The following is a 12,686-nucleotide window of genomic DNA, read 5'->3' on the forward strand; positions in this document are numbered from 1 at the left end:
GGCAAAAAAACCTTACTACTTTTTATTATTAGGATTATATAAGGACAATACACACGTTTTGGTTTTGTTACTGCGTCCGTCACTTCGTTTAAGAACCTCTTATTTGCCTTTTTATTGATCTTATTTATTTTTAAAATCACTATAATTCATTTCTCGTATTCATTCGAATCCGGTGTATAAGAACCGGTTGTCATCCATACGAAAAAACTATGTCTAGCATCGTATTATATCCAGCTTTCTAAGAATATAAAAATGTACAATCCTAAGATTAAAACCAGTTTTATTAGACCGTGCCTTCGGCACCTCGGGGCTAAAAAACTGGTTTTAATCCTATAATTGTACATTTTTTATCCGCGGAGAGCTGTTTATAATACTATGCGAGAAATAACTATTATTATCATTTTAAAATTGTTGTTGCTGCGCTAATTATTAATACAATTGTGATTGTTTATATCAACAAAGATCAAATAACGCCTCTGAGCCTCTTCATGTCTTTCTTCAGAGGATTTTTAATTAAAAACTGTTTTGTCTTCTTTGATGACTTTTGTTTTCTCAATATTAGACACATCAAAGTGGACTTTTTTACTTTTCTATATTTTATTGAAGCGTTTCTATGATTTAATATTGTTACTAAAAAGTATTAAGGGGGGAGGGGTTCTGACACATTTGCGTAAATTTTTTTTTAAAGTTACAAATCTACTTATAAAACAAAATATGCATTTTTTCCCTTCAAATATGTGAATAATATTAGGTAAAAAAGATGCATATTTTGTTTTATAAGTTGACCTGTAACTTAAAATTTTTTTTTTCATTTTTACCTGTACAGAGACCACCTGGAGGCCTATCCAAAAAATCTTAAAACTTGGGAAAATTCACCATATAAGAATGATTTTATCTTTAATAACCTATCCTTTCAGTCCAAAGATAAAATCTATGCACCAGGTTTACACAAATGTGCCAGAACCCCTCCCCCCCTTATTACTTGGATTTTACACCATATTATCATCATGTGCTCTAATAAAATGAAACTTTAAGCGGGCTAAAATAACGATCCCCACTCCCCTTTTCCACTCTCTTAACCCCAGACCGTAGTTATATTCGGTTTCCCTGCAAGTGTCTAGTCGAGGACAGAACACCCCCCCCCCTTTTTTTTGTAGTTCTTGTGTTATATTACATTGGCGCATTGTAATCTTACAATTATTATGCATACAAAATCAAGACTACTAACTCCCCCCCCCCCCCACCCCTCCTATTTTTCAATTTACTTAAATATAAGGGAGTGGAAGCTCTGTGCTTGCTAGGCACTTAAAGGGAAAGCACCTAATATTATCACTACCAGGACAACAAAAATTACCTAATGTGTTTTTTTTTTCAGGACAAATGTTGTGATACCGAGTGCCTTAAACTAATAATGAATTTGAACCTTTGAACGAAACTGCAATAATAAAAATATTTAAGGTAAGATTTACTTATATATCTTGATAGTATATGTAGATGAACTTGAAGAACTAATATGCCCCTAACTTTTCCTCTAATCGAAGTATTAGTTTGCTTAAAAATTATTTTTATCATAGTTTAATTGTGCTGCAGAAGATTAAAACATTTCTTTTTTACTGATTGACTTGAGTAGCGAAGAACTTTGAGGAAGAGTTTTTCTTTAGATAGGTAACCTTACTCACATCTCTTTTTAGGCTAAAAAAAGTTACCTTTTATGAACTGCTGAACCCTAAAGGCCCAAGGGACTAATTAAACAGAACTTTCTCCACATTAATACCCGTTAAATGTCTAAACAATCTTGATTAATTTTATTGGTACAATTCTATGACCCTCATTTTTCATATTCAATTATTGTAGAATGGCGGATGTACCCTCCCATGGGCTACGGCGGGGTGGCGGACGGTCAGATTCCAGCAGCGGGGAACCTGGAGAGCTAATGTCAGGATGGCTGGTTAAATCACCCCCCACGTTGGATACCAAGAAACCTATTTTTAACCCAGTAAGTCTACAATTTATATTACCTAGCGAAGCTACACTAAACTCGAAATGTCCGTCTTTAAGAAAATGAATGCGCAATTCTTGAAATTTTTTTATGCTGTTTAAGAAAGAAGGCCTAGTCGGTTCGTCGCTTTGGAACAAAATACCAATACAGATTTTATATAGAAAGGTTTCGTGGATGATTAATTTCTATGAATATATAGGTACTGAACTTGTGTTCTATAACTGACTTTGTTTTTGTTTTTCGCTACTTATGAATGTTTTCATCTTTTCGAAAGATTTTTTTCTATATGAGAAACATATCTATTTCAGATAGTCTCTCAAATTTGCTTATGATATTGCTTATAATAATTCATCTGTTTGATAAGCTTGTAATATATTTTGTCTGTCAGATTTTCTTGGTTTTTTTTGAAGATTTTTTTTATATTTCTAGGCTTAATTACTTATATTATCATCCTTGTTTTCTAGAGTGTGATAATTTTCTAATTTTAGTCCTGCACAAGTACAATGTCTTTTATTTTTGGTGTATTTTCTTTGGGAGTCTTTGTGCAAATATACCTAGGGCGTGACAACTTTTTATTAATTGATAAGGAGCCACATGAGGACAATCGATATATTAATAGTTGGATGTTGCACCAGATTTCTAGCTGGCTGAAATAACGACAACTCACCCTCCACCACATTCCCTCCCCTTCTACTAGATGAACTAACTGACCAATAAATGAGGTTCATGTTAGTAACCTAAATTGACGACAAATTTTCCCCTGTCAATATATTCACGTGTATTCTGTATACATTAAGAGGACATAGTGTGTTAAGCAAACCGAGGTGGATTCTTTAAAACCTTTTTGGCTTTCTGGCTCATTAAAAATTTTTGTGAAAAATCCTCCTAAATCGCATTAAAAAATCTACAAAAATTCAACAAAATCTTATGTTAATAGGTAACCCTTTTATGATTTTTTATGCGATATGGAGGATTTTTCACAAAAATTTTTAGCGAGCCTCATTGATTTTAGTTATCCAGTGAACCAAAAAGTTTTTAAAGAATCCACCTCAGTTTTGTATTACTTCACAACCTACTAATATTTTAAGTGTTAATTTAGCTTATTAAATTCATTTGTTAACTTAACTTGCAAATTGTACAAAAATAAAATATCAAAATATATTCAAAATTAAATTAAGGTATTTAGGAAGATAACACTTTTTGAAAATAGCAAGTTGTTGCAACTCTAGAATCTAGGGCCATTGAATTTGAGTTGCAAAAGCGGATAGAAAAATTAAATAGGATAAAACCATCCCCAGTATGTTAAGCTTTGGGGGGGGGGATTTATCGGGGGAGTGTTGTGGTACTCTCACCCTTCTCTAGACCTTAAGAAGCTTCACTGTAAAGGAGAACCAAATCGGTACAGAGCGGTTTGTGAGTTCCTTTAGTACAACACAGACATCCTTTTATTAAGGATTTTTTATTTTTTCAGTGCTTAGCTAAGTACTTATGGATGTTGTCAAGCTTGTTAATGCTTCCACATCTAGTTGTGAAAGTATTCCTTAATGGAAATTAGATAAAAGTTGTTTAGTTGATATTAATTATCAGTGTTTTTGACATTCCTTAGATAATATAGTACAAACACACACACACACACACACAAATATTGTAATTATTAATGCAATTTTGTGATAAGAAAAAATCTTGCTCTGAAGTAGCTAAGCTACTCTGTAATTAGGATGTATTTGACAGGGAGAGAGGGGACAATGGGCTGTTTATTACTCTAGTCCCCAAATTTTATAATAATGACTCTTATTAGTTGACTTAACAACTTTGGGGACTTTAGCGAATTTTGATTGGTTGATTCTTTAAGTTGTATGTTCAAACGATTTAACCACAGATTTTAATCTGCAGAAGAGACAATTTTGTTTATCTTTATTGAGAATTTCAGGGTTTTGGATCCGGATCTGGATCCGCAAGGATCCGCATATTTTTGGGTCCAAGGATCCGGATCCGCAAAAAAATGCGGATCCGGATCCTTGGACTCAAAAAAATGCGGAAAAAATGGAAAAATCTACCTAAATTTATATAAAATCTCAGACATTCTCTTGATGAGAGCCAATCTTTAAGGTTTAGGGTCAGACTTGAAAATTAAAAGTAATTTTGACTTCGAATTAAAGAATAAATATTTTTGAAAAATTTGGTGATTTTATTTTTATTGTCAAGGATCCGGATCCGGATCCGCAAAAAATCAATGCGGATCCGAAACCCTGGAGAATTTACATCAATTTATCGGCCATTGTCTTATCCCTTTAGATCCCTGCGTATTCGTACTTCCAGTCATCATATCAATTCATCCAATTATATAAAGTAGTAGGGTTTTTGTTTGTACATTAAGAAGCCACTGTACCAAATGAGTAAATAAGGGGGGGGGGGTAATGCAACCATCTCGTAATCAATGATTAAATGGCACTTAGAATTCGAATTTCGATCTGAAATTTTGCATGAGTAATCCTTGGTAGGTCTATTTTCCCTAAATCTAACAAAAAGAATTACTTATGAAAAATTTTAGATCGAAATTCGAATTCTAAGTGCCATTTAATCATTGATTACGAGATGGTTGCATTAACCCCCCCCCCCCCCTCTTTAAATGAAGATAGCTGGATAGTTTAAGGCTACTTTTTTCTTTGCATTTAGAGCCTCTAGATGTTAGGGGTTCAGCCGCTAGTAGTATATAGTGGACAGGGTTAAGGCACCTAAAGAAACTTCAATGCCAAAAAGAGTTGATTTTGACATGCAGAAAAGTTGGGTCAAAATAGTTTTCTTCTATCCATTTCAGGAAATGAGATTTAGATTTTTGATAGAAGATAAAATCATCATTCACATCTTTAAGATATGTCTAAATGATAAAATTATTCAGAAAATACTATTATAAGGTTTCCATATTCATGGATTGTTATCAAAATAGAAGTTTCTAAGAATTACTTCTTATTTAGATTTTACATAAATACAATAATCTTTTAATTATTATTAAATCTTACACAATCTTATTTAGTTTTAACCTGTATTTTAGGAAGTATCTCTTTTGAATTTTGATATAGAATTTGATTATGATGTAAATCCTTATATAAAAGTAACATCATTTCTGTCTATAGGATCATTGATCTTATATGGATCATTTGCAGTTATGTTTCTTACAGGTTTATAGCTTTTTGGGCAATGGTATACCCGGGTACCTCCATCCTACCAATAGAAATCTCCCTAAAACTAAAATAAAAAGTTGAGGGTTGACTTTCCTTTCCCCCTTCCCTTAAATGCGCCTAGAGTCATCTAGGGGCGTAGCCGCTAGTAAAATATAAAATAAGAAACCAATGTAAACTAAAAATATAACAAACGGTTCTAAATAAGACGTTTGCAAATTTTCAGAAGAAAAAATATACCTATTTAGTAATAGAGAATAAGAGGACAAATATTGTAAAACTAATCTACAACCCTTAATTACATCAATTTCCTAAGGCATAAATTTACATGTATATATTAAGGGTGAGATTTATTTATAATCTGTTGTCCTATCCCTGATTATCTAAATTCCAGGGAGGGAGGGGGACATTTGGCTTTTTATTACACTAGTCCCAAAAGTTTCATAATAAAGTTTTCTTATTCGTTGGCTTTACAACTCTGGGGACTTTTATCAAATTTGATTTGTTGTTTCATTGAGTTGAGTGTCTAAACGTTTTAACCACTGATTGTAATCTAAAGAAGTGGTCATTTTGTGTTTATTATATGTTTATTACATTAGTCCCCAAAGTTTCATAATAAGTTTTCTTGTTCGTTGGCTCTACAACTCTGGGGACTTTTATTTAATTTTAAATAGTTGATTCAATGTGTGTCTAAACGTTTTAACCACTGATTGCAATCTAAAGAAGTGGTAATTTTTTGTATTATTATATGGGGATGTACATTAATTTATCGGCCATTGTCTTATCCCTGTAGGTCCCTGAATAAATTGACTGAATCAAATGGTCAGAAGAGTGTGAAAGATTGGGATTTAGATTTATTCACGTCAGGGAGATAGGGATAGGACAATGGAGAATAAATTATACTTAAACCGTTTATTATTATTAAAATTCTGCACTTAAAGAATAGTTGCTACAGTTTGGGGACAAAATTATTGTATATTAATTAAACTGCCATTATCCTGCCCCTCCCTGATATAAATAGAATGAAATAAGTTGATGTGGGTATGAAAGGTCCATGAATAGTTAATGTGAGATATTATTGGCGACATCTCCCTGTGGGAGAGAAATTTGGATAGTTTTCCATCCATATTTACACTAGAGGCTGCGCCCCTAACCTTAAATATAGGGGCTCAATATTAGAAGGGATAGGAGAAAATATGAAAAATAAAAAATAAAATAGTTTAAAACCACTTCAATACTTTAATTTAGTAATAATATAGCCTAAAACCATCTAAGGAGGCATATGAAGGCTTCTAAAAATTTAAAACTCAATCGATTCAGTGGTTAGCGAGATCTTAATGGAAAAACAAAATACCCTTTATATAATAACTAGAGGCTACTCCCCTAGTGGCCTCTAAGGGCACTTAATAAGAGGGTGGGATTGGAATAATTCGACGCTTTCCATTTTAAATTTGAGTTTGAAAAAAAGATGTTTTTTTTTTTTTTGGGGGGGGGGGGCATTTTTTAATGGGAGGGTGGAAATACCCTTCCTAAAGATAGTTAAAAACCTTTCCTGTACATATAAAAAGCTTCACTATAAAAAAAAACATATCGGTTCAGTGGTTTGCGAGATCCTTCGCTACAGACAAAAAAGCTACTACTTTATATAATAGGATAATATTGATTTAATAACTTAATAATGAAAATATTAATATCACTCACTAAGAGTTGACGACGAATTTATAATAAGTCTAACTTGGCTACAGTTATGTGTGGGCGTATCTTGATCCAGGGAGGGAGGGGGCATTGGGTGTTTATTCGCTAGTTCCCAGAGTCTTAAAATAACGTTTCTCATTTGTTGGCTCAACGGCTTGGGTGTTGAATTTTGATTGGTTGGTTCATTTAGTTGAGTGTCCAAATGTTTCAGCCACTAATTGTAATCCACATAAGGAGTGAACTTGTGTATCGTCATACTCATTGGATTGTACATTAATTTATCGGTCATTGTCTTATCCCTTTAGATCCCTGATCTTAATCTTATACTTATTCAAATAAACTTTATTCATCACTACTAATATTATTTAAACAAGGAAAATAATGTCCACAAGCAGCTATATTAATTTACCTTTATAAATAAGGAACGTAAATTCTTTAAAAGCAAAAGGGAAATGATACTCCTAATATGATCATAAGATCTTGTAAGATTTCATCTTACTTTTTTAAAGTTTGGCTTGTAATGCTAAACCTATTGGGCTCTGCTTTTGAAAGATGAACATGTTGGACTTATTTTCCAAAACAATGATAACATTAAAGTACCCAAAGTTTTTGAGGTAAAGAATTTGATAACTTTGTTATAAAACTTTGGGTACAAGTATAATTTACAATAAAATCTCCCTCCCTCCCTGCAAAAAAAGGCGTATATAAAGAAATACAGTGTGTTTTTTTTATGAGAACTTTTTTGAAAGCAATTTTACCCCACTTGAATTTAATGATTAATGGCTTATTTCCTTCGTTTTTTAATGCAATTAATAGAACATTAATTTTTTTTTACAGTTTTTGTTTAAAAAGTACAGTAAAATGTAAAATTCAAAACTTAGGTGTCAACATCTAAAAATGGTTTTAGCGCATTTTTCTTCTGTTCAAAACTTCTACCTTTTGCAAGAATAGCTGCAAAACGCTTCAAAGTTGAGATCTATAGCTAAAAATTGATACAGATACTATTGGGGACATGTACTAGAATATTTTAAAGTTTGCAGGTCTTATCTCAATCGGGGAGGGAGTACTGGTCCCCCAAAGGCGACTACTGAAAATCCAATTTTTTTCTTGCAAAGGGTAGAAGATTTGAGCATAAGAAAAATGCGCTAAAACCATTTTGATGTTGTCACCTAAGTTTTGAATTTTAGATTTTACTGTACTTTTTAATTAAAAAACTGAAATATTTTTTTAATGTTCTATGAATTGCATTAAAAAACAAAGAAAATAAGCTATTAATCAATAAATTCTGATAACTATAAGTGGGGTAAAATTGCTTTCAAAAAAGTTCTCATAAAAAAAAACACACTGTACAACAAGAATTTTATTGAAAGAACTGTCCAAAACTACTTTAGGGACTTAATAAATTTTGATTGATTTTGTACAGAAAAGGGAATTTTGTGCATCATCATTGACATTGAGGATGTATGTACATCAATTTATCGGCCTTTGTCTTATCCCTTTAGATCTGTGGCTTCTGCGGCCTTTTTTACATCATTTATTACGGCCATGCACTGAACATATAATCAAGATTACATTTGTCACTATACTTACATACTTATACTTGTGATATATATAGCATTAAGTTTTTTTGGTAAGGTTCTGATCTAGCGGACCACTGAACCGATTCGAGTTTCCCATTTTAGATTTACATAGTAGTTTTAATTTTTCTTGGGGACGATAACGTACCTTCACACTCCCAAGAAAAATTGTACGGAAAAAAGTCCTCCTTTAAAATATACCCAAAATTTAAAAAAAAAATTATATCATTGATGATGAACAAAATTACCCCTTCTGCACATTAAAATTAATGGTAGAAAAGTGTGATCATCTCGGATTTGTAACCAATCAATCAATATCCTATAAAGCTACCCAAAGTTATTATGTCAACAAATAAGATTACGCGGTTATAAAACTTTAGGTACCAATATAATTTATACACTAATATCCTATTCCTCCCCTCCCTGCTTAGGATAGACAGACAAGAAGGTATAGAGAAGCTTTGCTGCTAAAAAATCAGGGAGGGAGGGGATATTGAGCTGTTTATTACACTAGTCCCCAAAGTTTTTATAATATTTCTTATTTGTTGGCTTAATAACTTTGGGAACCTTTAATCAAATTTGATTGGTTGGTTCATTAAGTTGAGTGTCCAAACGTTTAAACCACTTATTATTTCTACAGAAGGGGTAGCTTTGTGAAGACACAATAAAAACTGTCCCGAATTTGTATTAATTTTGAGGAACACGACTCCAGTTACGTCATATTTTTCTTTCCCGAAAAAGGGAAGGGGGGAAGGAAAAAGAGATGGGAGAAAAATGGGTTTTCCCCATCTCTTTTGAAGAGATTTTCTTCCCCCCTTCCCTTTTTCGGGAAAGAAAAATATGACGTCACTGGAGTCGTGTTCCTCAAAATTAATACAAATTCGGGACAGTTTTTATTGTGTCTTTGTGAATTTTCATTGTAGATGTAAATAAATTAATCATTCATTGTCTTATCCTTTAAGATTCCTGGCTAAAACTACATGAATTGAACTGCGCAAATTACAAGAAAGGAAGGCATTAATATTCAACTAAAATGGAATTGGCATAATAAAAATTCATAATTATGATTCTCCGCCCTTTCTCAATGGTTTCTCCAGGAATGGTGGGGATATTAAAACACTTGTCCTCAAAGTTTTATAATAAATGTTTCATATTAATTTGTTGACTCAACTAATTTGGACACTTGATTTGAATTTTAATCGGAAGTTGAGTGTCCTAACGTTTCATACACTAACTGTTATCTTCAGTTGGAGATGTACATACATTTATTGGCCATTGTCTTATCCCTAGGTTTCTCTGTTTCTTTTAATAGCGTATCTACTCTTTAACTTTAATTCTTGTTTGTCTTACTTTACACTTTAATCTTCATATATCTACTTTAATTAAAACTTTATTTTTTAAGCACCATCTTTATATAAAAATAACAGGATGTATGTGTGTACAAACGGATCTATCTAACCACGCGCTGTACTGAAATGGTTTTATTACAATAAAGCTTCTCATAGGTCCATGGAAAGTTTATTATTATTTTGGGAGGGTACCACCAACCTTCCAAGATAAATAGCCGATAGAAATAAATGCCTAAAAAAGGGTCAACTTATCCCCTCCCCCCCCCCCCCTCCATACCTCAAGCACCCCTAGAGGCCTCTAAGGGCGTAGCCTCTAATATAATATTTAGTCACAATGTCTATGTCTAATTCTATTGACAGTTTTTATCTTAATTTATATTCATTCATTTTAGTAGCGTATTAACTATACAGCGAGGTATAAGACAGAGAGATAGGGGACATTAAGTTGAGTGTTCAAGCGTTTCAATCACTAATTTTAATCAACAGAAAGGAAAATTTTGTGTATCATTAATGGGGATGTACATCAATTTATCGACCATTGTCTTATCCCTTTAGATCCCTGGGTATAAGAACTGTTGGATAATGTAATTTTCTATTGAGTTTATTTTCGTTGTTAAATACTAGGTAGCCATTGTTTTCTCTTTAAATCAGAATTGTTATTATATTATTTATATTGTTTAGAATTAGAGAATCAAAAACTATGATATTCAAAAATTCATTTAAAACAGCTTAAAATTCTTGTTTTGAAAATAGCGTCAATTGAAATTAAAAATGGAAAAAAATACGTCTACCCCTTCTGTATATTAAAAAAATTGGTGGGAAAGTTTAGACACTGTTGCTGCTGGTTTGTACCACACAATCAAAACTTAATAATAGTTCCCAAAGTTAGAGAACTTTGGGAACTAATATGATTTTCAGACCATTGTGTCTTCCCTCACTGGGTAAAACATAAATGTGACACAAGAATTAGAAAAATTGGATTAATTTAATTAAAAAAATTTTTTTTTTGTTAATTTGTATGAAATGCATTCATTAAATAGTTTGAGCCTAACACTTAGAAGTCTTAATTAATTCACAAAGTTTTGATTATATTTTCTTGGTATTCAACTTTATTCTCTCCGCTAAGTCTTTAAGGGATCTTGGACAAAGTAGCTTCAGGACATTTACTTAAGAAAAGTAGCTTCCTAAGAAAAATAGTCTCCAATAGTAATAAAGGTCATGTCCGCATCGCTCGGCCCTCTGGCCTGCCTAGCTGCGGGCGCTCGGCCCCCTAGCCTATTACCTAACCTATGTTAGCCTCAGAACATTTAATTAAGGAAAATATCATAAAGTGATAATACATAGGTGGTTTAGAATTTCATGGATTTTGCAAAAAGTGTTTGATAGATTTTTACAATTTTAATATTGTTTTATAATTTTTAAACATGTTTTTAAATTTTTTTTTGTTAGGTTAGGTTAGGTTATAGGCTAGGGGGCCGAGCGCCCGCGGCTAGGCAGGCCAGGGGGCCGAGCGCTGCGGCCATGACCTTTATTAACAGTGGAGGATCCTTTATTAGGAGGCTACTTTGTCCGGAAGCTACTTTGTCCTGAAGCTACTTTGTCCTGAAGCTACTTTGTCCGGAAGCTACTTTGTCCGGAAGCTACTTTGTCCGGAAGCTACTTTGTCCGAAGCTACTTTGTCCGAAGCTACTTTGTCCAAGATCCGGCTTAAAAGCTTTATTTAGACTTAGATTTAATATTCTAATAAGATTAAAATATACAAATGTCTAGATTTTCCATTTAAACTTTTTAAACTGTTTGATTTTTTAGATGCGTCTTGAGGAGTAGAATCAGGAATTTTTGAAATTTTCAAATATCTCGTTCCTTGCCTGAGAAAAGTTCAAAAAACCCCTAAAAACGCCATTTTTGAAAATTGGCCAATTTTTAGAGGTTTTTTGAACTTTTCTCAGGTTAGGAACGAGATATTTAGAAAATTTCCTGATTCTACTCCTCAAGACCTATTCAGGGAGCACCATGAAGCCATAATTCTGATGCAATGATTTTTTGACCCCCATAAGGGGAACATCAAATTTTCAAAGTGAAATTACTAGGCATAATACTTGTCCAAAATAGTTAAAATTCTGACACAAGTATTTTTTTACCAAAAGGCATAATAATTGCATAAAATGTAGAAAGCCTAGATAATCTCTCTCTTAATTGGACCAATAGGAACATAGTATAGAAACAATCAGAGCACATTTTTGCATAAAAGAACAGTTTACTTTATTAGGATAAAGCTTTGCTTGAGAGATTACTGTTCAAATATTTTTTTTATTTTATTAAAGGATTATAAAAATCTGCTAGAGTTTATTTTTAAGTTGGCGGATTATTGTGTTAGATTTACCATCTAGGGTAATTAATCTATTTTGTTTCATATGTATTCCATTTAATTAAAGTTTCATTTCTTTCTAAAATTAAAACAAAAGAATTTACATGAATAGAAATATAAAGAACACAGTTATTTACATGGATCTTAAGGGATAAGACAATTATGATAAACAAAATTACAAAAGAATTTACATGAATAGAAATATAAAGAACACAGTTACTTACATGGATCTTAAGGGATAAGACAATTATGATAAACAAAATTACCCTTTCTGGAGATCAGAATTATAAGTGTAAAGGTTTGGACACCAACCAATCATCATTTTATAAAAAGTACCTGATGTCTTTTAGCATAAGAGTTAAAGAACAGTATAATTTACAGCTCAATGGTCCCCTACCTCCTTGTATATTCATTGAAATTATGAAATTAAAATCCTCGTATGAAAATGACACATAACATTGATATTTAGAAAGAGATAACAAACAAGATGTTAGGATTATTGGATTAATAATTAGAAAA

At 32.3% G+C, this 12,686-nt stretch overlaps 1 protein-coding gene across 1 annotated transcript in view; it reads left to right on the forward strand.

The window, feature by feature from the left end:
- Window positions 1-1,855: 1,855 nt before the first annotated feature.
- Window positions 1,856-12,686, forward strand: part of dos (daughter of sevenless) — a 42,073-nt gene continuing 31,242 nt past the window's right edge. Inside the window, exon 1 of the mRNA XM_080178874.1 lies at window positions 1,856-1,996. Within this exon, the coding sequence (XP_080035000.1) occupies window positions 1,856-1,996 (141 nt within the window). The remainder of the gene's footprint in view (window positions 1,997-12,686) is intronic.

The sequence above is a fragment of the Acartia tonsa genome, chromosome 12 (assembly GCF_053477335.1).
Source record: "Acartia tonsa isolate MP-2025a chromosome 12, ASM5347733v1, whole genome shotgun sequence".
In the NCBI taxonomy this organism is placed as follows: Eukaryota; Metazoa; Arthropoda; class Copepoda; order Calanoida; family Acartiidae; genus Acartia; species Acartia tonsa.